This window comes from Phalacrocorax aristotelis, chromosome 6 (genome assembly GCF_949628215.1).
Source record: "Phalacrocorax aristotelis chromosome 6, bGulAri2.1, whole genome shotgun sequence".
In the NCBI taxonomy this organism is placed as follows: Eukaryota; Metazoa; Chordata; class Aves; order Suliformes; family Phalacrocoracidae; genus Phalacrocorax; species Phalacrocorax aristotelis.
The window spans coordinates 15,659,118-15,686,572 of NC_134281.1; the positions used below are offsets into that span (position 1 = coordinate 15,659,118).

Sequence of the window (27,455 nt, forward strand, 5' to 3'; positions counted from 1 at the left end):
TTTCCCCGGAGGGGTGTATGAAGACCCACTACAGCTATGGAAACCCTTGAGGTGGTTGGTCTCCTGGTTGCCATCGCATGAGGCCACCACAGCACCTTTATCACCACTCAGGTTGATCACTGCTTCAATTTTAGAAGTTTTGCTGAAGACTGTCTGAAATATTATTCAAATCAATAGAGAACTTCATGTGTTAGTCCTGTTAGTCTAGTACGATATGTAAGAAGTTAATTGTTTATCAAGACTAAACATGCTACGTTTTGTTATGGAACTATCTTAAAATATCCAAATACCATTATTTCTATTGTGATGACTCCTCATTGCCATTCAGTTGTCTGTCTTGCTGGGCACTATGCCTTTTCTCTTACACAGTTCAGTGATATACCTTATACCTCTTTTGTCTGCTTTGAGAAAGTCAGTACAAATGATCTTCACTGTGAGTCAACGTGTATTATCTTAGTGCTCTAAGACTATACATATGCCCTTTTTTAAAATGGTTCCTTAGTCTGAAACAAATTTTGAAACAGTTAACCCACCAAAGAAGTTCAATGAGAAAACTTATTTAGGCAAAGTTGAATCATATGATGGCCTTCATGCTCCTGGCAATGCTTGTGAATAGCTCCATTAGCAGGGAAGTCATATAATTAAATAACATAATGTGGTATCCTATCTCCTTCATTCTCAGTCTTTCAAGATACTAATTAGAGAAATATTTCTGAGACGTTGTCTAATTCCCTCTCTCCTTCTGACTAAAATATCTTGTGTCTGCTCTAGGCTTTCATTGTCTTTACTGATACTTTTCTATTTTATAGTTATTATTTTCATATGCTGCATTTTGGGCGTGCAATATTTTATTAAAAATGAAGGTTTTTTTTCACTGAGGTAAAATGATGGAGACAGGTTTGAATAAATGTTGTCTGCCAAAATGCCTTTAGGCACTTATGTTGTTAGACATCCCACACCTAAAGGAATTGTGGCCTCTTAGTTTGAGAATAAATACCTTGATTTTTTTCTTTACTCAGATGCATAACTACTTTTTTTTTAATGTTAACACCAATAATGAGTGGTGTTAATATTTGGTTTTCTGTGGCTCGACCATAAATGCATATCCAATGGTTCCAAATATAATGAAATCCTCAGAAACGATATGTCTGGAGCACTATACGTTTATGCTGTACCTAGCAATACCTTATCAACTAGGCAAATTTAACAAAAACATTGTAGTTTAAAAAAAAAAGTTGAGTTGTAATAATTTGTAGAATTTCATGTATCTGTCAAATTAAGCTATGTAACAGTTTTAGCATGCTCATAGTTCTCAGTTTAGCAATAAGTGATGGATGTTGTCATGTTAATAATGGCAATGATGATTCTGACTTCACAGATCTAAATTAGAATAATTAAAATATTAAAACTGTCAGCCTATTTGGGTGTGTGGGTGTTCAAAATTCTAAGGAGTTTCTTAGTTTAAGGCTAACATACAGAATTGTACTCTGACATATGTTTGGTTAGTGGAAATTATATGACACTGGTTTACATAATCTCTGTCTGACACCAGTCAGACAGATGCTCACCAGTAAGTGAACATTTAAACTATGTCCTCAGATCAGTTATCAGATATGAATTGTGCACTGCCAAGAGAGTGCATTTTGTTAATCATATGTATTCAGGCAATTTTCTTTCCTGAAATTGCCTTCTAATATAGTGTAAAGCTCAAGGCATAAATTCTAATACATATTAATATTGATTTCTAGATGATGTTTCAAAACGGAGCTAATTATTCCCTCTGTGATATACTTTAAAGTTCAATGTGATCTATGTTGGATTTTGAGTTTTGTTCAAAGGGCAGCTGCTTGTAACTTTACGGAAATTAGAGGGAGGACCTTAAGTTCTTTCAAAATCAGACCAATCTTTTTCTTAAATTTCCAATGGAAAGGAAGGAAATAGTTTTTATTATATTTCTGTGTTATCTGTTTGCCAAAAGGATAATTTTGTTGATCAGCATTTATTAGAAATTGAAAGAAAGCCCCACTTATTCTTTAGCATAACCATCTACTTTGTAACAAATGGACATTTGGAACATGTTGTAAATTCAAATTAAGAACAGAATGCAATTAACAAAAGTTTGTGTCTTTTTAATATTCTGTCTCTGCATCTCAGTTTTCTGTCTTTCACTCAAATATTTTGAATTCTCTGCAAATGCATTAAAACAATAGTATGTCTTTATAGTAACTCTTTCCAAGCTTCAACATTTATTTGGCAGTTCAAAAACATTACCAAGAACTATATTCTAGAGATCAAGCCATTCATCCTGCAAAGTACTTTTATCTTTGTCTTCTATAAACACAAAAAGTGGTGTTGAAGGATAAGGAGGCTGACAATGACAGATTACCTATAGTTTTGTTTTCCTATTTAACTTAGGTGGACCCTGTGCAGTGCTATGTCCTGCTGTAACACAATCCTATGAGTTCAGATGCCATTGTTCTTGTTCTCAGCGGCCCCATCTCTGCGCCGTGTTGTCGTATGGCATAAAACAGGCAGAGGTATTTTAACCAAGTGTTGGTTGCATGGAGAATCATACAAAACCAAATGAACAATAGAGTCAATTCTAGTAGAAAGCTGAGAAACCCAGAAATAATTGTTATCATCTAACTTCAGTTGTGTTTTGAAGCACTGTGAATTCTTTTTATTGTCTGCATTTCTCACACAGTCTGAAGCTTGCTATATCTACGCATGTGTGAGAAATGCAGTGGTTATTGAAGCATGATCTATGAAACTATGATGTAATTGCTTTCACAGATGAACATGTCTTTTCTGAGGGTGTCTGTTTTACTTAGCTGTCATTTCTAAAATATAAATCATTGAGACATCAGAAGTACAATGTTACAAGGTTTGAAAAAGTTCGGGGAATTTAAAGGGCAGTTGAGTGCCTGTTTCTTACTTGAAAATTAGCCCCAAAAGATGGGCATGAAGTTCCTTCTTTGCTTTTAAACGTGTATCTCTGAACTTATACCTTTATACTGGATGACTTTTGTTTGCTTAACGAAAGACCTATATGCACATTCCAAACTGCTGTTTTAAGGAGAATAAAAGGAATAATTTAAAATTGCCAATCTAAAGACAACACAGTTACTGTTACTGGGGGATGTAAGGAGAGGTGTGGTTGTGGGAATAATGAAACATAGGGAAGACGCTCTCAACTGTGGCTGTAGGGAGGTAAACTTGAGGAAAAGGACAAATGGATAAGAAAGCTGCTTTTTCAAGAAACACCCCTGTGATTATTCAGAATCAGGTCATTTCTTTTAATTCTTTCCATTTACTCTAAAATTTCACATTAGGGACAGCTTCTTCCTACTTCTCCTTGATTCTAGCCTAATGAAAATATACCTCTTAATGCAGGTGTAGTGTAGAGATTATTTGTTGTCTATCTCACACAGTGTAAGCTTTGATATCTCCTCCTCACACCTACTTTCAGCAGAAGTTTTGATCAGATGGTAAATCAAGGTTTTATACCCAGATAATATGAGGGAAAATGCTTAGTGGGTTGGACCTGTGGACTGGGGTGTGTAAGAGCTGGGGCCCCCATCTTTCTGTCCCATAGTTACTGAAGCCATCTTCTCTGCTTTTTGATGTGTTTGGGCCTTGGAGTGTCAGTAGTTCTCTGTGCTAGCTGTAAGGGCACCAGGCCAACCTGAAGTGCTATTTCATGCTAGTTTTCCTTTTGAAAGTGTTTCAAAAGGGGTTGTTCTTTGAAAACAGTGCAAAATAACTGTTCATTTAAAAGAAGTAAGCTGTAAATATGCTTTTGTAAAGCATATTTAGTCATTTAATTGGAGAGACAAGTTTTCTGTCAGTCTCAGACATAAAATTTTCGGATAAACATCTAAAATCAGTAGTGACTGAATTTACATGTCTCTGTCACACAACTAGCTTGGATTTACAACTCCGCTGTTGAACATACAGATTTTAAATTCTATGCTTGTGATCAGTGTGTTTTGGGTTTAAAGAAAAAGCTTTAAAATACCAATAATATTCTGAAGTTTATTTTCTAAGATGCATGCACATCCATAATGGATTAACAGCATGTTTTAACAAACCATTTATTTGCTTTAGGAGTGACAGAGAGAAGCTGTTTCAAACAGGATCTCTCATCACCGTCTATCTCTAGTCACCTCCTACTGAACTTAAGGTTGAATACTGGGGGTCATGAGGGAAAGAAAACAATAATTAAAGGGAAAAAGTTGATTGAGCTGGTTTTTTTCTCCTTCAGTACGATTAGCATGTGAGAAGCTGGCTGAGTACTCTACTGTATATCATTAGTTTAAACATTTCTGACTTGATTTAACTTTAATGGTGACTTTTTAAGTTGCATTTCTGTATTGTGTGGAGGATGGCTTAAGTAGTAAAGGCAGTAAAAGTTCTTGTTAGAAGATCTTGTTTCTATAAATCTTAATCTAGGAATTCTGTTAGATTACAATTGGGCTGTTTCTAAATTGTCATGAGGTTTTTTTATTAAAGCTCAGAAAATTATTCTTAGACTAACAGAGGTGGGGAGTAAAGCAGGAGTGTTTACAGAGTTCACTTCTAAATTGACTGTGATAAGTGGCAATGCAATGTATTATGATTAGAGGTTTCTGGGAGACTTTTTAAGAAGGTTAACTGCAAGGCAGCTCTCAAAAGAAAGCATTTATCTTAGTGGTCATCCTTCAGTGTTTTATACTACTGAGATTTTTTTGTGGGTGGTTAGAACAATTTTTTGTGTTTTATTAGCTGTATCTTGAATACCTCCTACAAGCTGAATGACAGTTTAGGGTTATTAAATCTGTTCTTAGTACATTTTTTTTATCCATAGTTAATCTTGACTACATATATGCTAGTGAACAATCCTTTTTTCTCAGTTGTTGCCCATATTTGTTAAAGAAATTATTCCTTTTGACATTTGTTTAGGCTGCAGTTTGATAAAATACTGTATACAATATACTTTTTCAGTTTGGCATTCAACAGAGTCTTTCATGGATTTATTTCTTTTTGTTTTATCTTATCTTCCCTTCTAGTGTGCTAAGGCTTTCTTTTCATATTAAGTAATTTTTTTCTCTCCAAGACAGACACTTTCACAAACACATATTCTATGTCTGTATTGCTAGAGATCTATAAGATTGCATTTTTCAGGTGTTAGGTTACATTTATAATTGAGTTGCTTTGGAATCATCTGCTTTCTCTAATCCTGTGTATGGTATTTTCTTTTAGTTCAAATTGTTCTTTAACACTACTTCCAGTGACTTTACTAAAAGTTTTATATGATTCTATACTTTTTGTTTGTCTAAAGGTCATGTCTATTACCAGATTAGTAGTTGATAGATTCTCCATAGAAAGGCATCTCCATATTTCACTATCACTGAGGAATGGCCTACGCAGTATAAAGTCATTCTTATCTGTAGTTGCTGTCATGGACATTTCCAAGTTTTGTATTGTTCTTTCTTACTAGAGATGTAGAAACTTAAATGTAAAAAGTCTTTTCTTCCAGTCATAGGAAGGCTAGCAAGCCTATGATGGAAGCAGAAAAAATGTGACATTAACTCCAAGGACTGCTGTCTTAAATGAGACATAGAGTAAATCAGGTTTAAAACACTGAATCATTATTGAATAATTGGGTTGCTAGTAAGGTCATGTCTCGGGGCAAGATCAACTATACCACATCATTTCTAACAGACATTTGCCTTAATCGTTCAAAAAGACTTTCACTGGCCGTGACCATCTTTCCCCAGCAACTTCTTCTAGTAGCCAATTGCTATTCATACTTACCTGCCATTATCATTAGACTTTTACTAGATATTAGGAGGAAAAAACCACAACTACTTCTCCTGCAATTTATGCACACTACTTCTTGTTCTGTGTGCCATGGGTATGGAAAAAAATGTTCTATTTCGATTTGATATATCATTTTATGTTCTCATTATCATGTTTCCAATAATGGACTATTTATTGTAGTTTTTTTTTTTTTCAGTGTTTTCTTGTCAGTAATTTCTCTGACTGCTTTTGTCGCTCTCCTCTGAGTAGTCTTCACATTTTTCATAGAGAATCATATCCAAACTGGATTCAGATTTTCAGCTAAGATCTTCCTGAAATCATGTACTTCAAAAGAATCACTTCTGTCTTGCCATCTATTTCTGTTTGTACTTCACAGTATGATGTTTGCCTTAATCACAACATATAATTAACATTGATTTCTCCTTAGTTTTCTAGATGGCATATTTGGTTTGTCAAGACATTTTTATTCCTGTCTTCATGGGTCTTGAAGATCTTTGCAGTATCAAGTCTCACTGAAATGTAATAAGTAGATTTTCAAGTCCATCATCCATGTAGTTAATGAAAACATTAAACAGAGTGGAATCCTGAATAGTTTTGGGTAGGATATCACTTGGGTAAACAAATTAATTCCTGTTCATTAGGAAGGGACTGTTCCTTTCATCTTTTGTTTTGTGTTTTAGTATGAAGTGGTGTTAAGAATACTAAGAGATTTGTGCAAGTTTCTTGGTACTTCTCACTAGAATCTTCGATACCTTAAGCCTGATCTCACAGCTGCGAGTGTGCCTATGAAGAGACTCTTACATTCACAGTCCTTGTATTAAGGAGACTAGCCTGAGGTAGTAGGCTGCTGTGGAGTAGAATGCAGTCAGGCTTTGCCAGGAGAAGTTTCATTTAATGAGTTTTGCTTTTCCAGGGAAAAGTTCTCCTTCTCCTCCTTGTAATGAGTAACCATATTATAGGAAGGGTATATAGATAGGGAATCCTAGGAATTCCTTTGTGTATGTTTAAGGAAGATGTAGGAATAATTACCAATGTGGAGCAATTGTTGTTAGGTTTAACATGTATTTTATTAATCTGAGCGTTTGCCTAATTTTACTGTGTACCATTAGAGTGACTTTTCTTGGTGTTAAAAATACTACCCTGCTGTTTGTATAACAGATTAATTTTCAAAAAAAGAGAGGAAAAACTACTAATAGTAAAAAGGATTACTCTTTATAAATATTACTGTTAAAGAATGTAATTTAATTCAGTGCTCTAATAAATTATTTTTAAATGTATTTTATTACCATATTTATTAAAGAATAAGGAGACATTTTGGCTGCAAATAGTGATAACATCTCTATAAAATTGTATTTGGATAGTCTTTTTTTTTTTCCTGACACAGTAGATAATTAGGAACTATAAATTATACTTATGGTCTTAGGCATGTTAGATGGAGAGTATATCAGATTGTGTGTTGCTCTTGGTGCCAGCTCAGGTCTTGAATTTCAAAAATTCTTGCACAGAAATGCAAGATAAGTTTCAGTTTCTAGCAGCAAAGCAGAAATGTATTACTCACCTGAGAGATTTAGACAAAGACGTTATTACTGTTGCATTAATGGTAGCAGTCTGAGGAGTGGCTAGGGAGAGACCCTACTGTTGAGTAACCAGGTTCAGACAGGACCCCCTTGCTTTCTAAACTCCTTCTCAGAGAGGAGTCTAGGTGTGGCTAAGTCCAGTCTTAGTCTCAGACTTGGTCAACGGTTTATTTTCTAAGGGATGTAAAGTAACCACTCATCAGAGTAGTTGTTATAGTGACTAATTTGCCAGATGCCCCAGCCGGTAGCGTTCAATGGGAACGATCACGGCTAGATTAATGAATAGTACAATTTATTAAAGCAACAGATACACAGGTTCTTTGGATTACAGGTGATAAGATTGCTGGTTACAAGACACACAAATACTAAGAAGATGAGTAACGCTGCTGGGCTACAAATGCATTAAGCAAATATGAAGCACTGGAGATTTAAAGTGAAGCTATAGAGAGGTTTTTAAGTTTTCCCAGGGAAACAGATGTTTTGATCTTACCCAAAGGTGTCCCAGTGGGGGCAGAATGAGGCTCAGCCCATCGACTGGTCCCAGAAGTCAGAGTGGTACACAATGGCATCTTCCACAACACCCTCTTTCTCTTCACACATTTTATACTATTTTTCATCTTTCAGGTGGAGCTTGAGTGATTCTAGTCATACATACCTTTATTATGTTTGGTGTAGGATTTCTTTGCTTTACTTTTAAAAGCATAGACTAGAAGAAATTCAAAGTGCATGCCCAATGAGGGGTGATTGCACCTTAGAGGCAGGTAACTTTTGGGATGGAGGTATGTTTTGGTATTATAATGATATTATAATGAGCAAAGTTCACCAAAAGGACAGCATTTTGTCAAAAGTATGACGGACTGTTGGCCCAGGGTAGCAAATGTGCAGCCTACAAGCTCCATGGTACCTTGAGTTTCCATTTATCACAGAGCCTGACCACGATGCCTCCACACCGCTCCACCCTCTGGACAACTCCTCTTACGTTTGGTACGCCAAGTTCTCCTGGCATTGCTGACATCTAAGTTTACTAGGGAACTTCCATGGAATGGATTCTTCACATAGCAGCTGCACTTCACCCTGACAGCTTCTTCAATGCTGTACCTTTTCTAAAAACATAAGAACCAAAATAATCAGATTTGGTTCTTCCATATAAAGCCTGAAGTATTTTGACAGGGTAGCACAGCAGCTTTCACAGACGTGCGTAAACCTGTGTGTGATAGGTAATAAATGAGATATGATAATGTAGATCTCTGGGTATATCCCCACAGACTGCTTCATAAAGGCTTGGATCTCTTCACTTAACATGCCTCACCAGCATTGGCAAGATATTTTTCATCTTCTATCTCCCAGGGACTTAGTGGAAGAACTGTAACTCTGGTAGTATGCTAGGCCATGCAGAAGTAAAGGAGGCTGCTTTGGTGTCTTTAGATACCCTGTCACAACCTGCATCTTTATTTTGTTCTCTGCAAAATAATAATTAAAACTGCTGGGTCTCTCTTTCTTCCCTCTGTATTGAAGTAGTTAATTACTAAGGATGCAAACAACTAACATGTATAATTTGGTAGAATATACAGTCCTGCTCTGCTGAACTCTTGTTAACCTGGATGCCTGGTTAAATGCCACTGGATTATATATGTGAGGTTATTACTGTTCAGATTATCCATGATAATAGACACAGATAATATGCCGACATACTCCAGGAGTATGTCTGTGCAGACAGGTGTAGACAGATGCAAGCTTGCTCTGCCCACACTCTGAGCTGGCTGTGTGTGAGCCAGTTCCAGTCTGGAAGCCATCAGCATGTTGTGTGGCACTATGCCCAAGCTAATACACCTTGTCTCTTAGATAAATGAGGCTTTACAACTTCTGAACTGAAGCTGACTCACATTCAGGCAGCATCAAAAGTACTGGCAGTGTGCGTTTGCATTCAGCTGCCCATCTTTGTGGACATATTCATCATTCCACATTGCTGTGGAAGGATTTCAGTAGAAATTCCCATCCTTGTATTCTTGTACAGTTGTCTGTCAACATTTGTAGGTTTAAGGCCTCCCAACTCCACTTTTATTTACTATAAAGACAGGAACTAAAAATATATATTGACAATAATTTTGGGGGGCCAATTTCAAACTTGTGTATGTGCTGTGAGTTTGATTAAAACCTTAGGGTGTCTCAGTGGAGCATTTAGGGCAGCAGCTAGTTCGGATGACTGCGAACCATTATTTCCTGGAAGTGTTTGGTATGAATTATTATTTCCTGGAATTAAGTGTTTAGTTACATATTTTCCCAAATATTTTCCCAAGATAGGAGAAGTAGCATACTGGATGGAATTACCTTGTGAGCCACAAGACAATAGAGAAAACAGATTTTCTTAGCTCTCCCTTGCAAAAACATTCTCATAACTTCTGGTTGGCTTTAGTAATCCCTCAACACCATCAGCTGAGAAAAAGCACGATAGGATGTGCAAAATCTTGTGGGTTTGGGGCTGCAGAATCCAGAGTGGAGATTTTTCAAAGTCTGTTGATTGACTCTCCTCTCCTGTGGAAGGTTTTACCTCATCTGCTATTTTAAAGCACAGTTGAACAGTTATGACCATGAGAACGTGTGATCATTTTGGCTGGCAAATCAAAAAGGATGGATGTGAGTGAATCCCATTACCAGATGTTGAAATGATACCAAATAATTCAGTAGTTCTGACTTCCATTCCTCACTAGTGAGGTGGTGTTTTCACTGCCAGTTTTGAGGCAGTGAAATAATCTAAACTTTAGAGGAGAATTAAAATTTCAGTATAGCTTCATGTTCTTTTCAAGGCAATTAAAAACTTATATTCTGTTTGTGCCTTTTTACAGCTGTAGTATGTAATGTATAATGAAATGACTTTATATATCATTAGCAACTGCATAGATGGAGCGTATTTACAGTGAAATTTGCTATTAGATGAGCGGATGTATTAGGTCTGGCTGGGATGGAGTTAACTTACATAACTTAAGAATTAATCTAAATATATTTAAAAACCTTGGAAATTCTGAGATGTAGATTTCTTTACCTATTTTCATTTTGAGTCTGTTGGTTTCATGATGGTTATGTCACTGTTAATCTTAAGTTATTAAATAAGTATAACTTTAGACTAATAATTATGGTATAAATAGATTTATATTTTGCTTTTTACCAGAGGTTCCTACTTTACAGCAATGATTACCATAAGTTAAATATTCATATTTAATCACATTGGTGTTAATTGCAGACAAGGCAAATCTTTGTCCTATGTATCCTGAAAACTAGAGGAACATTGTGAAACCTTTTTTAAATAATGTTCAAATAACAACAAAATTGTTACTTGATGGAATTTAAAAATTGAAAAATGTTTCTTGATGCAAACCACTGGAATACCATCAAAACTTCTGACTAACATTTCCTTGTAATTTTAATAGAGTCTGCTATCAGATAGCTGTAGAGGAACTAACCTAATCTTATTTAATTTAGAAGAATATTTTACATAATAATGTAATATGATGTTTCTTTGGCTTTAAAGTCATGGAATACCTGTTGCTGACACTTTCTGTCGGAAAGCTTGTTATCATCCCTGAAAAAAACCCACCCCTTTCTAAAAACCGCACCCATTTCTAAAACAGAAAAGTACAGGCTTGTATGTCAAAGGTACTGTGGAGAAAAAACTGAAACTGTGTTACATTTTTCTTCTTGTTTGAGCCAGATGCTCTAAAGAGGGCATAGATTTTATATGGTACATGAATTCTTTGCTTTCTGCAGGGTGAGAAGAATTGTTGAATACAGTAGCAAGTTGGCTTTCTTCTATTACAGTGCATTAACAAGTTAAGATTTTAATGAAAATGTTAAGCAATTGATACTGTATTTGGGCACAACACATAAAAATGCCAACAGTCTTTTACAAATTATCAAGCAACAAGTTTTATGCATTATTATGAGGTTTATAGAAAACAATATACCTATATTGCATTTCAGATTAGCATTATGGATATGTGACCCTTTGATAAATTCCCATTACATACCTGTTTAATACTTTAAAAAGTAATTAATAGCTTTCATTTAAATTAAGATTGTTAGAGAATTATGGCATCCTTTTTAAATGCAGAATCACAGAATCCCAGGTTGGAAGGGACCTCAGGGATCATCTAGTCCAACCTTTCTAGGAAGAGTCTAGACAAGATGGCCCAGCACCCTGTCCTGCTGAATCTTGAAAGTGTCCAACGTGGCTGAGTCAACCACTTCCCTGGGGAGATTATTCCAATGGTTGACTGTCCTCATTGTGAAAAATTTCCCTCTGGTGTCCAATCGGAATCTCCCCAAGAGCAACTTGTGTCCATTCCCCCTTGTCCTCTCCATGTGACTCCTTGTAAAAAGGGAGTCTCCATCTTCTTTGTAACTACCCCTTAAGTACTGGTACATGGTAGTGAGATCCCCTCTGAGCCTGCTTTTCTCATTTAACTGTGATTAGAATGAAGAAGACAGCATAGTAGATGAGGCTATTTAAGTGTTTGAATAAAATGCAATTGCTTATCTGAAATTGATCCATGTCTCATAACTTTGGGAGTAAAATAAATGAGTTGTTTTTCTTTGACTCCATCAGAAATATTGTCCTTTAAATATTTACACTAATACATTAGGAGCTTTGAAATAAAAGTTAAATAACTTTCTTTACATTTTTAATGCAAGCCAAAGGACTGTGAGAATTCCAAACTTCTAGCTCACCTTGACTCTATGAAGTTCATGAGCTGTATTCTTACATTTATTAGCAGTTGGAGCCTAAGGTTAATTTATGGCTCATTTATCCACCTTTATTTTTTAATGATTGATCTTATAGAGTTCTAGGAAAAGGCATAGGCCATAACACATTCTTTTCTAAAAGCTATTAAATATTATATGCTTTTTCTTGGCTGATAAGTCATAGTCAGTCATTGAATGCGTTGCAGAAGATGAATATATTTCTTTTATTTCAGAAAATAAGGGGTAGATTATGGCATTGCCAACGTGAGCATTTTAGAGTATAAGAAATAATAAGATACTGCAAGATCTGTGTTTCCAACTGCATGTTGTAAAAATTACCTTTGTCTTGTGTCCTCACAAACTATTTATGATGTGACCCCGCAGGCTTCTATGTAATTGTATATTTTTCTGAGTGTGGTAAGTTTCTGTTTGCTTTATGGAGATTGAGGGGTCAAGATTCCAAAGGAAAAGCTTCCTCATGAACAATAAGATCAAGGAACTTCTTTTCTAGATGTTATATTTTACTTCTATAATTATAGTACTGTGGTGACACAATGAATAATAATAAATCCATAGGAAAACATGTGAGTAAATGTGAGGAAAATGTCCAGAGATATCTGTGCTGAGGTCTCTATGGTACCAAATTAACAGGATAATATAAAAAGAAGTTTTATCTGTATCACTTTGCTTTTTATTATTCAATCTCTATGATTTGAATAATTCACAACAAATTTATGTAAAATATTCTAGAATTCAGGAAGGTTAATTCTAAAAAATGAATATCAAAGAATTTTAAAAGCAAGACATTTTACAGAAATATTGTTAAATATCATATTGGCGTAAAATAGACTGAGGTAAATGTTTTATGAAATAGTTAAATAATGAAAAATCTATAGAGAGAACTTTTTTGGCTACTCAGTTTATTTCATTATTTGATTAGACTTGACCATGTTTGCTATTTAGAGTGTTCAGAAGGTAATTGATTGTTCTCGTGGTGGTTAAAAGAAACATCTTATGCAGTATGATATAGTAGTACATGTTCTCTTTTAATAAGAATATAACAGTTTATATTTATTTTATTTTATCAGACAGGAAGCTTTGCTTGCTGCAATCAGTGAAAAAGATGCAAACATTGCCTTGCTTGAACTGTCAGCTTCAAAGAAAAAGAAGACTCAAGACGAAGTAATGGCTCTTAAACGAGAGAAAGACAGATTAGTACATCAGTTAAAACAGCAGGTAGGGAGATATTAATTTTCTTATTTTCATGGCAACAAAAAATTGTCATTATTTTCATTTGTACTATTTGATTTTAACCTCAAAATGAAAGCCTTCAAGCCAGGTCTGACATGTGACAGCAGTTACAAAAGGTAGGAGGTGTTCAATGAAAGTGTTTCTGTATTGCTTCTCTATGGTTATTAAGTATTTAGCTGCATGCTTGCTTGGCTCATATTATATGCAGCCAATACACTCTGTTTTCCCTCGCCATATACCTTCCAACCTTCATGATGTGAGACAGAGGACAGCAGATGCTCCTTGGCATAAAGCAAGATCTATCAATTCAGTTGACTGTTTCTAACCTTCTTCTCTTCAGTTATTTCCTTATCTGTTGTAAAATAATTGTGTTTTCAAAAGATATCAAGCTTTCTAAGTGGTTATCTGGAAATCATGATTATTCTTAAAATAAATTCTCAAACGAGTAAAAACCACCCTGTCTTTGACATAAACCTCATTTGAGGTTTTAATAAATAAACCATGTAGTTTCAAACTCTAGAAATAGATTTTATCACAAGCAAATTTAATTTAAGTTCTGCTTTATCAATGAGGAAAATAACGATACTAGACACAGTACACATGTACCACAACCAGTACATAGGTCTCTTCTCTGTCTAATTAAAACATTTAAAACTCTGCATAATGTGCAGTGGCTACTTCCCCTGATTTTTAAAAGGTAATAGTCATAGCCAGAAGAGGTGATGTAGGCAAGAGGAAAATGGATATTCAGATAACCTAGGTACTATAGACCAGTGCTGTGTGTCATGTTTGTTGTTATACACTTTTCCTCTTTCAGAAAAAGATGAGAAAGATGTTTTCAGACCAAGTCTGAAGGTGTTGTATCTGATGCTTTCCTTTGTGTGACATTACTGAATTCTGTGATTGTTGCTTGAGGAGGGGGAGAATACCATCGGCAAAACCATTCTGGTCTCCTTAGCCTGTTAAAGTAACCACTCTACTGTCAGGCAGTGTGCCACTTTACAAATGAGCATGCCATAATAATAAAGTTCAGGACATACTACACAGTCAATGTTATGATTCTTTATTCTGAATCATGCATTACATACTGTAGAACTCCATACACTCAATAACAGAAAGTTAAGGAAAACTCTTCATGCTGTGCTAAATTCCCAACAACTCTGACCTCATACATCTAATCATTATAGGTTTTTCCCACAGATCTGCAAAAATAGGATACAGCCCTTGAGCATGAACTTATCATCCATTCGTGATGCTGACTTCATTACAGGCATTCCAACCATGATGCACTCATGTGTCAGGTCAGTCAGCTGGCCAGGAGACATTTCACCCAAATTTTGTATGCTAAATAGGCAGATGTGGTTTATGCTTTTTAGTACTTCATCCTCTGTGCTGCATTGGAGCAGATGATGTTACATTCCAAATAATTTTAGGGATTTTTGTTTTGGTTTGCTTTGGAAAAGAGAAGGCAATTATTTTCTCTTCTAGATATCTTGTTTTTTCAACTTCATCTTTCATTACTGAAGAGTAAGTGAATACACCACTTTGCCATGTTCCATGATACCCGTCATGGATATTTTAAAAATACTCATCAGAGACTTGGGCAAACTGGGGTGGTTTTTGTTTTGTTTTGTTTTGTTTGGGTTTGTACCTTTAAGCTATTGCTGGAAAGTGTTCAAAACATTCATAACTTTCCTCAGACAGAGTGAAGGAACAGCAGAAGAGGATTGCTAGAGAAGCATTGTTTTGCATAACCAGTTAGAATTGTAACCAAATACTTCAAATACCTCCATTATTTATAGTGATAAAGATCTTCAGTAAAGCTATTTAACTAGATTAAATTGATGCCAAAATAATCTCCCTGTTATCTCAGACACCACAAAAAAAAGAGACACCAGGAACAGGAATGTGGTTTAACTAGGTCACCACTTTATTACTCTTAAGAATTATCTGATAATAGAGGTCGTAGAGATCATTCATACTTTTTTAATCCCTTTCGGGAGAACCACTGTCAACCCCCAAAGCTTTGTGCATCCGACACAAAGGCTTGTTAGTGCTACTCTTCCTTGCTATGACGGTGCTGGGTAGCGGTGGGGAAGTGACAGATTCTACACTCTGTGATATATCCACCCTGTTCCTCAGTTTCTTTGAGAGATGTTGTCTCCCAATCTACTTCTGATTCTCTAGAACTTCAGTGAATGACCAGCTACAGAATCAAATTTTTTCTTATGCCCTTATTTGTCCCATCCCCCATTTCCACAGTTGTTATATTGCTGAAAGAAAGAAGAAAAAAGCCCAACTTCTCCAGCCTAATGTGATTCTAATATAAATATTAGAAGATTACTCACTAGATAATGCTAGACATTAGGCCACCAAATCCAATCCTCTTTTATACTGTAGGAGGAATTTTTGCTTTGAGAGGCAAATGGTGGGCAATGATAAAAATCTCCTTCAGCGTCTGCAATTCAGACATGTATTCTGATATATTTATGTCCTAGAGGAAGTCCCATTCTTCATTTGCATATCAAATAATGCATCTCCTGAACATGAAAAATGCTTTTATATTTGTTCTGTGATGCTACAAAATTTCTACTATTACAGGTGCATGAATTTTAAGAGATTTCTTCATTAAATGTAAAAATATTTTCTGCAGTGTTTCAAAAAAAGTTGGTTTACTCCACTTATTTTTCTGTCTTTGTTTTACAATTCCTGTGCTCTTTCTAATGTTCTCCAAATTTTGTTGAGAAGTGTTCTCTTCAGAAGCAGACTTTCATTTCACCATTGTGTTAGACCTGCAAAACAGAAGGGCAGTTGTTGCAGTGTAAAGCAGTGTAAAGTAGATTATGTCTTAAATCATGTAGTCAAGCTATTGGGAAATAATTTGTAATTATTTTAGAGTGCTAACTGCAGTTAGAAATTTGGTTGAACATAATTTCACCTTGCCTGGAAATCTACATGCACTGTTACAGATGTCAGCAAAGCTCATATAGAAGCAACATCCTGGAGTTTCTTTAAAGAATCTTGTTTTATTGTCCTCGTTATACTGCAGAGTTCATGTGGTCCTGCAATTGAGCTTCTAATTGCATCTGCTCTCCTTATGTCCTGCATGTCTCCCAAGAACGTCTTGTCTTACAAAGGCTTGTCATTTTAGTAAAGAAGCAATAATTTGAGATTAGCCTTCAGTGAGGATGAGCCTTACTCTTTGAAATAGAAAATATTATTTCAATCAAATTTTATTTTGTGATCTTTATAGACAGGTGAATCACTTTTGCCTAAATAAGCTGTTGTGAAACTTCAACCCTCATGCTGCATCATCATACATCTGGCAGTTTGATTTGCTTTTTGCTTTTGTTTGCTGTTTGGGAAGTTTCTTTCTATCTCAGAAACTCTCTGAGTTACTGTTTCTGCTGCAGTCTCTTTCTGTGGCATCCTAGACTTTGTCATGTATTTGATAAACTCCAATTCCGTATATCTAGCAGTTTCAAATCATGCTGTACTATGGATTATTGCAATGGATAATACCTAAAAAAGCACATTATATACCAAACCTAGTGTGTTGGTTTGCTATTGCTATTGAGTTGGTAGCTTCAGTACCTGAGGTAGGATCACTGTAGCTTGTAAAGTCCTCTGCTGATACGAAAGAGTAAGTACAAAGAGTTTGGGGTTTTTTTGAGAAAGAGCTACAAAAGCTGTTTCTTGAAAGAGAGAAAGAAGGAGAGGCATGTATGTGAATTCATCAGAATCCAAGATTTCTGGTTGTATACATGAAATTCCCATGAAATGCCCTTTGAGGCATGAGAAGGGAAGTCAGAGTCTTACTCTGGAAAATCGTATTGATGAAAGTCTATTTCCTAGAGTCAGAATTTTTTTTCATATAAAAAATGTGAATGCTCCTCCTTAATATTTCCATGTGCAGGAGAGGGCCAACTACTGTTGTTTCTCTGATGAGGCCAAATGAGTGTTGCAATATAAGGGAAGGGTTTTAATGGATATACTTCAGAACATTTATAGGTACTTGCCTAGTTGGAACATCAGAATGTTTGCAAATTCATCTACTGGTACTCAGAATGCTGTACAAAAACTGTGGTGGCTCCCACCATGTGAGGTAATTGTAGGCATCAAAAGCCTGCTTTATATTTAAAGAAATAGGGCACAGTATGTAGTAGATGTCTTAAAGGTTCAGGAGGCCAATTCTATTAAACTCAATGGAGTAACCCAAAGCATTGAGGTTACTTATAGAATTTTATTGTTGTTGGATTAAGGCCAGAAAAAGAGATTATATAGCTGTGTTGTAATGTATTGCAGGCTTGCACTGAGATTGAATTGCCTAAATGCAAATGTAGCTGCTTTTACCACAGACTTACACTGTGGAAAACTTTTCTAATCACTCTGGTAGAATCCTAAAGGAACCTGGTATATTTTGTATTTCAGCTGGAAGCTTCTTGGCTCTCCATCAGCTTCCTTAGAGTTGCTTCAGAAGAATATTAACATTGTGCTACAGGCAATGGGCATGAAAAATTCCATGACAGGAAGAAAAGTACCAAGAGATTTTCAGTATCTAGGAGTAATAGGCCATTGTGTAAACATACCATTCTGGCAAAGATAAAACAAATACAGTGTACTGCCTGCTTAGGCATGAATATTCATCTTGGTGTACCCATGTTATAAACTTGAAGTTCTGGGGTTTTTAAATGTGGTTTTTCTTACAACAGTGAAGTCAGTTATTACTCAGTTTAGAGGCAAAGTATTTCATTCCCAAATGTGCTCCTCCCCCCAAACTCAAAAAGACACCTGCATCCTTTTCTTTTTAATTAATCAATTATTATTTTTAGTCATAAAATATCAATGTTTTCCACATTGACAAATGTACTGATTTCCATTGCTGAACAGTGCCTGCAGACTGACAAAGGACATCCCAATAGTAATCTAAACTAAAATAAAATTAAACCAGAAATAGAATGTGTTCAAAAAAGAAAGTTTAAAGAAGTCTCAATTGCAAATTTCAGGGATTTTTCTCTTTTTAAATAGTTAATGACTTAAATAATGCTCCTAGCACCAAATATGCTGTTGAAAGCCTTTCTCACAATTTTCCTATTCTAATTTTTCTGGCCTTTGGGAACGTCAAACAGATTGTAAACTACCAAGACATCGATTTTGAAGTAATTTGTCACAATTCTTCACACTGAAAAGGAAAATTAAACATCTTAAAGAAATTAAATATACCGCCTTTGTAAGGGAATGAGAACATATGTGATTTATTTTAAATGTGAAGCTACAGATGTACATCTATTAGAGACAAAAATATTATTTATGTGAATGAGTTGAGCAGTCTTTTTATGGATAGTGACTATGTGATTTAAGTAAAACTCCTGCTATTTCTAATCTGGAAGAAAAACATTGGTTTTATCTCACGTGCTGGTGTAATATCGCAGGTTTTATCAAATTATGTTTTGATAACCTAGGAAAATTATTTGTATCACAGTGTACCCACCTAAAAATTAGTAGTAGTATTAATGACCTCTGTGTTGGAAACACCTTCCCATAAGAAATAAGCGTATTTAATTGTAATGATTTAAATACAATTTAGAAGCTGCAGTCTGTTGGTTAAATATTTATTGCTTAGTGGTTTAAATAAATGGGAAGCATAGTAATGCGATCCCAGAAAAACAGAACCACTGGAATTGTTTTGATTCATACACCAAATGCTGTATATTGAGAGCCACAGAACTTTGTAGTAGGCTTAAAAATCCTTTCAGAAATACAGTATTAAACAAGATCACCACGAGGGCTTGGCTGAATGATTACATAATATTTATAATCACCCTGGCCAAGACTCCTTTTGAGAATTCTGAGACAGCTATTTTAAGAGAAATTTGTATAGTGATGCAATCTTTCATTAAATGATTAGCTAAAAGTCCATTTTTAGAACATCTCAGGAGACTTTGGTAAGAGCAGAAGACACTGCTATGTTACTGATTCACTCTGAACTTGGATACTGCAAGAAAAGTTCCCAGTTGCCTCTTTCTGCTTTTGGGATATAGAGCCAAAAACGTAAGTGGAGTTGGCCAAAATGCAAGATCTTCTAACTCCTTGAGAGCATTTTATTTTTCTTTTCAAAACATGAAATTGGAAACCTTTCCAGTGTTTTCAAGACTGCAGGTGTACAGAATACTCTGGCCAGAGGCAAAGCTGGTGTTTGGCAGTCTTCTCTAGTCTATTAGTTCACTGCTCTATATTTCATCACATGAACATATTGCTAATGAAACAACATTGAGAAACAATCAAGGAATTTTAAAAATCTATATAACCACAGTTTCTCAGCAAATTAACCACTAGCAATATTTTCTCCTGCATGCAATACATAGAAGTATTTCATACTAATTAACACCCAAATATTTCAAAGAACTTTTTCGGCAGCAAAGGAGTAAAATGGAATTGAAATCAGTGTGTTGCATTACATATACTGTTCTAGTTAAGTACATCACAAATAGCGCTAATGTGATATTATGGTGGTGGCATCAAGCACTTAAGAATAACAAAACACCCCAAGTTATATTTTCCCCATTAGATTAATTCAGCTGTATTGCATTGTGTATTTTATGATATTGAAAGTGTTTATATTACTATATAAGAAAAAGAATAGGGTAAGAAGTTGTTGTGATTATGATTATTCTGGCAGCCCAATATATTCTTCTGCAACACTGTGCATTAATTAATTGCATCTAAGCCCTCCAATGCTTAACAAGTGTGGGAACAAAGAAGTCTTGCAATGCTTTCTTACTGTTAGAAATTATTAGTAATATCTTACCGTTAGACATTATCATCTTTAGACCTTGTGATCGGTAGCACTGTCCTGGTATTGTGTTGGTTCCTAAACATTATCGCTTCTGTTTCTGATGTTGTCAGACTAAGCTAATATTTCTGATTTCCTTGAATTTCACAGGTGGCAATATTATAAGAGCACAGAATACATGATGATGGTGGTGATTATTATTATTGTTATTTACACAGTCTGCTTCAGAGAGAGATTTATTGTACTGTTGAGTCTAAATGTTACTGCACAGTAAATAGAATCCATGTAATGAAGCCATTTATGTGGGTACTGCAAACATATTTGACCACTGTGCTTTTTTTTTTCACTCTTCTGTTTATACTGTTTATTATCGCTCATAATACTGGTCTTGCTCAAGCTTTAAGCACCTAACTTTGAACAAAGGAGTAATCTGAGACCCTTAATTTTAGGACTTTTTTTTTGTTACAGTTATGCTACACAAGCTCTTTGTTTTATTTTGGGGAGGTAACTTTATATATTGAACTGTCGAATACGGAAAATCAGTCTGCTTATTTTTTCGTTAAAAATTTTGAGGCAATGTAGCAAAATGGCTATTAATCTCTGATTTTAAATGTGTCTGTTTAGATCCCATTGACATCAATATAAGCAGCCCATGCATTCAATGAACTTAAATTTATTTACTGTCTTAAGAATCCTTGTAGTTTATACTTTTCTATTAATGAGAAATATCCTAAGGCAATATTTCTACATTTCTTAACGTTGGGTTTTATTCTCTTCATTTGTAATCTGAATTTTCAATCTGTATTTCTGAATCTGAATCTGTAATTCTCAATTTTGCCAAGTACAAGCAGCTTGGATATAAACCCAGTGTGGACAGATTAGTGTAGGGGTGAAACAGCAGAGTGCCACTTCTCCCTATAGCTTAACAGAGCAGGCTCCATGTAGCACAAGGAAAGAAAGGGAATATGTGTGTGTAGCTGATAGCTTTTGCCTGATCAAATCGGTTAATTCAGAAGAAATGTTCTGCATTGGAAAAATACTGAAAATGTTGTCAATGCTGACACACTCTTCACATATTCTCAGTAAGATCTGACAATTTAGATTATTAAATTTGAAGGGCTCAGGTCATAGCTGGATACGGTATTGCTTTTCCTCCTTACGCTCTCAGAAATCCAAATTCTTTTGGTTGGTATTTTTACACATTTTTCAATGAAGGGGGCTTCTTTTGGCCTTGTAGCCTGGAGCAGTCAGGCCCCGAAGGCATCACAGGCTTGGTACATAAGTCCTTTCCTGCTTTGTAGTTGGTGATCTGCTTTAAAATCTGTTTTGGTTTGCTCTCTGGTCAGAGTTTTTTCATTCTTGAAGAATTTATATCGTATCTTAAGTATGGCTGTGTCTAATGGCACCTTTTTTCAATGGTGATAATCTCATTGTGAACTTATACAAGGATCTTGCAATAGCTATAGCTGTTGTAACTCACTTCGTTCAGAGAAACGGTTGAACTCCTCTGAGACTGAAAGTCTTAAATGGAAAAAGTAGACAATGCAGATATAAAATAAAGTGTATATTAAGACTGGAACTTCTGTAGTTTTTGACCTGGCTGGCTTGATAGGTGAAAATGAGTATTAAGATTCTCAGATAAGAATAGTGAATATCTCCATTATATAAATGAGTGATCTCCCAAGCTAAAAAGTTGTTTGTTTGGTTTATTTTTTCTCCATAAGACATTTTTGAAACAAGTCCTTGAATTCTTCTGCAAAGTAACCCACGATATTAAAGCTAAATCTAGTTTAACCCTTCATCAGTGCATCAGTACAGTGCTAAGTAGCCAGTTATTAAAAAAATATTGTAAAAATTGGCTGTCAAATTTTTCTGCTCCTGTTATGGTGGATAAAACTTATCATTTCTACAATCTAGCATTAAACAAAAATTAGTTATAGGTAAAGTGTCTCTATAAAGCATGTCAAGACAGTGTTGTGATCTTATCTCCAATGTGGTCCATATTCATGTTTACCATCAGTGTGTTGAAATTTATTTTTACCTCTCAATTTTTATTGTATACAGTGGAAGAAATGTAGTAATTTCAACCTAGGCTATGTTTTCTGTATGATACTAATGAGAGAGCTTGGCTTGGTAATGAAACTGCAAAAAATTACAGCTGAAATGAACTATTCAGATATTAAGGACACTGAAAGCCAATCAGTGCTCCTAACCAGAGATTTGCAGTTTCAGTGGTCTTGTTTAGCTACTGAAGTTTCTGATTCATGTCTGGTTTTAAATAATTATTATGGGGAAGTATCTTTTTAATGAGTTATTTCCTGTTGTAAAAAAAAAAAAAAAGAAAAAAAACCCCAGAGAACTGTTTCCTCTTACGTTGCTTGTCTGCATTTAGTAGTACCTGGCCTGAGATATCCTCAGGCAGCTACAGTTTCAGAGCTTTAATTATGCTTTTTAACCCACTTCTTTGTGTCTATGTTCTTACATATTTCAATGTAATTACCAAGTTTAGCAGTGGGACTCAGACAAATACTTTTAGCATGACTTTAGCCCATACATTACTGAGTATTCTGTATTATTACAAGATATTTCCTGTGCTTCAAGCCATACTTTTAATCCACAGAACTTAAAAAGACTTCAAAACACAAACTGTAAATGCAGAGACCGCAACTAAAAAGTCAGGTGGACCATGTTCAAATGAACATAGCTTTGTTCAGTCACAAGTGTCAGGAAAGATGAAATTTGGTGTTAGTACTTTAGATAAGTGTCTGCTTGGCACTTGGAACTGCTGCCTGTCTTGGTCTGCCAAGTGTCTAATATCCCAGCTGGTGTTTGTGAGAGTGTTATCCTTCAGCTCGTGAAGAGGGAGACTTACTATGAGCTCTAACTTCTTCCAGGATGAGTCAGTCTTGCAAAGCAGCAGGTGTAACGGTTGTTAATATCAGTTAAATAGTGCTGTAATTAAAAAAGAATTGAAATATATGTAAAACTTCTGTGCTCACGTTCAGCACTAAATTATCAGATCCAAGTCTTTGAAAAGATCTGCATTGGAAGCCGCTTTCCATTGCTGCACCAGGAGTGAGAGTATCTAATTGACCAGTAATTGCTTTTGTAGTTCACCTGGGATGAAGGTTGGATTTCATGAAAACTTGGAAAACACTCAGTACTGTTTTTTAGACCCTATTCTCTGTCCTGTGAAACTTGGGAGGGCAGACAGGGCCTGAAGAACAACTGTTCTGGTTACATGCATGTTACAAATGATAAGAATTACAAGATTTTAATGTAAAACATCACATGAGTTAAGTTTAATACATAACTAGATATACATGAGAAAAAGAAATATTTATATGCTTTCTTAGCATAAAAAATTTATTGTGTTCTTTAATTCATACGCAATGCCATATCATTAATGAGGTAAAAAAAAAAGTTAAATGAGGAGTAGCCAAACTTTTCTCCAATAAGCCATCATGCACACTTTTAGCCTGTATGTATCCTGTCTCTCACACTTTCCAAGGCAAGTCATATACTGTAACAGGAAAAGAAAAACATGCTTATTAGCCTGTTTGGAATTTTAACAGGGAAAAAATTAATTGTGTTCTTCAATGGAGGTGGGAAACAAAGCAGCAAAACCCATGTTAAAATACTGTTAAAAGTAAGAATATAAGAATAGATTACATTACAGGTATGTTATAAAAAGAAAATGTATAATTAAAGCACTCAGTAAAATATAACTCTACCCCATAGTGATGCATTCCAACACCCATACGGTTATGATTATGATAGTTATTTAGCATCTGGAGTTCCTAGTTAGTTACCATACTGTATTTTGTTTCTTTTGGTTACTGATGAGTGCTTGCAAACATATAGTCTTCATGACTTAAGTTTTTTTCTATTGGAATTTTTTTGGTGTCTAAAAACTCACTGCATAAGCAACAACAACAAAAAAGCCTGAACTGAATATTATAATATATTTCTAACAATTGAAGACAAAAGTATAATTTATTTTGGAAATAATTAGCATTATGTTGCTCATATTATGTTGTTAGAAGTGGCCTGAATAATTAGCATAAGTAGTACAAGCTCTGGAATACTTTGAAGTATATTGAAGAATATTGAAGTCTACTTCTTCCATGCAGCTCCAGTATTGGCAAAAGACCCTTCAAAGCAACGGCCGATTAACAAATTCTTCAGCTTGTGGAAAAATGACACAGGTCATTCTGTCAAAAACATAGTTAGTTGCTAGGTATATTTTAACTATTTGTCTCATTTAATCATGTGTTGATTCAAGAAGTGTGCTAACATTAAAAGGAATTGAGAGCACTCTCAAGGTTAGGCTTTTGAACAATAATAGCCTTGGAATTACCTTTTTTGCTTCAGCTAGATAATTACTGAAACAGTGCTTGAAAATCTCTAAGTATATCAAGAAGTTTAACTAAAAGAAGTTTCAACTCAGAGTTTGCAATGGAATCTCAAATCTCTTTTCTTGATGGCAAATTAAGCTCACTATTTGGCTTGTTATCAAATCACTTATGCAGGATGCATGTACCTCTAGTAAGCTTGACATGCTCAAAAGAGGGTGGAACTAAATTACAGTGATGTTGAACATGTTTTTTAGAGGCTCCAAGGTTGGAACTTGAACTTGTTAGTTTTGATCTCAGAAAAATACTTGATGATGTTCAGACAACAGAAATGAAATGAATGGAAACCTGCTGAAGAGTTAAAAAAAAATAAAAAGGTGGTGAAATTGATCAAGTTCTAGAAACACAGGCTTTACACAGCATTTAATTTTAATTTTCAGTGCAGTCTGTGATGACTTCTTTGGTCTTAGAAGTCAACATAAGTGTTACTTAGAAACACAGCATTCTGTGTTGCCTTCTGAAATGCCTTTTGTAGCTAATTTTCAATACTGTCTTCCTCTGTTAAACAAGCGTAACAGTGTACATTGTGGAATACTTAGTATTTTTTAATGAACAAATATATGCTGTTTTTGTAAAGTCTTCATTTCATGCAAACTGTTATAGCACTTTAACAGATTGTGAGTGATGAATGTAATTTGGTGAACTTTAAGGATGTTTGAGGCCAAGTACAGTGTTTGTTGTCCAATATTTAATTAACTGTAACTTATCAAGTAACAAATGAGCTATAAATTGTATTTTATGGCACTTAGCAACTTTTGTGTTGTGCAACAGTAGAAACGATAAGAGATTCTTCACTTGTCTTCAAATGATAACAGTTTTCACAGAATGTGTAAAAATATTGTTCTGACATGAAAACTGATTTTATTTGGACAGAGTAAGTACAGGCCTGGCTTAATTAGCAAACATTTTGCTAACCCTTAGCGAATGGAATTCAGGCGTGAAGTACTGGATTCATACTGGAAAACCAATTGCAGTTACACATGCTTTCATTAAATCCAGGCTAATTCCACTAAGTTTATGCAATTTCTGGATAAACGTGGTGAACTATATAGTCTTAAGCACACAATATTTTAGATCCTTACCTTCTGGATTTGAAAGTTAAAACAAGATTTTATTTTTGTTTTCTAAAATTATTGTCTTAGGGGAAAAAGCCCAGATTAAATAATTTATTAGTAAAATTTAGGAAGATTGGAACAAACATCTGCCACATGAAGATCTCAAAGTGCTTTGTGGAAATATTAGCATGCTTATTTTCAGAGAGTGAGATTGCAAGAAACAGAGGTTCTGTGTCATTGAAGACAGCAAGGGCCATTGCAGAATCAAAACTAGAATGCGGGTCTCTAGATTTTAAATTCCACGCTTTAATAATTAGACCACAGGATATCTCCAGGATAGCTTGTAGGCCTTATCTGCCTCCCTGCCGTATCATATAGGGAAAAAATCCTACCCTGTTGAAAGCGAATATTCTAGAAATTATTCAAATTCCATTTAATGAAGGGAGATTGAAAAGAAAATCCGAAGGAAAGTAGTAGCTATTGAATGGTATTACACTTATATCCCAGAGCAACAAATCTTACTATTTTCCTCATTTGAACCTCATTCATGAGAGTTTTGCTGTTAACTTGATCCAGACGACAGATCAAAGCATAGTTCCCTATTGCCACCTTGCTAAAATATTTTTTAAAAGACAGTTTTAGTATTATAGTTTTACAGTTACAGATTTCTGTTAAGCAATTTAGTCTGTTACCAGTCAATCAAAGACTTTCATTTCACTTCAGTAGATCCTTACTTAAAATCAACAGAATTTTAGGAGGGCAAGAAATATCTGTCAGTTTTCTTACAATGCTAGATCATAAATTCTCTGGTAAGTGGGTTAAAAATTCAGTTACACATACCATTCGTGACCTTGACAGCTTAGCAAATAGTGATATACAGTGATCAAAGATGACTGTTTCAAGCCCTGAGGGTTAATATACCTGTGCACCTAGATTTAATCTGCTTTTAGTTCCTCTATCATTCCTTTATTTCAAAATGGATACAGTATTTATTGAATGTGGTCAATAAATTTAAAGCGAAAAAATCTGAGGAAACTGTGTAGGTAAAACTAATAAGGCTATACATGGTCTGTAGGAGATACAGTTAACTAATTGTTGTATTTTACAAGTTAACGTTTTTTTCTTTCATAGTATAAATCCAAATTAAATACTGTTCCTTCTCAGGTGTGGGCCTGGTGTTCACCAGGCATTTTCAAAAAGAGCTGTTGATATGATAAATTTGTTGCCAGAGCTGTGGCTATGTAAATTTTGAGAAACCCCATTTTCAGGAAAACCATATCAATAATGCTAGTTTTGAGATGAAAATGTGAAAAAAAGTTTGAACTATATAACTATTGAACTATATAACTATATATAACAACACTGTCAGGTCCCAGGCTTTGGGAACAAAATTCCCGGTTGATCCAAACATAGACCCACCATCACTGAAGGAAGAGTTAGTACAGGAATTACTACAGGAGCTTGACCCCTACAGATCCATGGGCCTTGACACCATCCACTCGAGGGTGTTGAGAGAGCTGGCTGACACCATCGCAAGGCCACTCTCCATAATCTTCGAGAAATTGTGGAGAACGGGATGTCCCAGAGGACTGGAGGAAGGCAAATGTGACCCCTATCTACAAGAAGGGCTTGAGGGAGGATACGGGTAACTATAGGCCCATCAGCCTTACTTCAATCCCTGGGAAAGTTATGGAACGAATCCTCCTGGGGGCCATCACAAGTCAAATGAAGCACGTGATTGGGAAAAGCCAACATGGCTTCACTAAGGGCAGATCGTGCTTGACAAACCTGGTGGCCTTCTATGACAAAGGGACTTGCCTGGTGG

General features: G+C 35.2%; 1 protein-coding gene across 2 annotated transcripts in view; it reads left to right on the forward strand.

Annotated features, from left to right (window-relative positions):
• Nucleotides 1-27,455, forward strand: part of ERC2 (ELKS/RAB6-interacting/CAST family member 2) — a 474,805-nt gene that overhangs the window by 364,407 nt on the left and 82,943 nt on the right. For both annotated transcript variants that reach the window (XM_075096173.1, XM_075096174.1), the window contains exon 15: nucleotides 13,205-13,352. In XM_075096173.1, coding sequence (XP_074952274.1) covers nucleotides 13,205-13,352 — 148 coding nt within the window. The remainder of the gene's footprint in view (nucleotides 1-13,204; nucleotides 13,353-27,455) is intronic.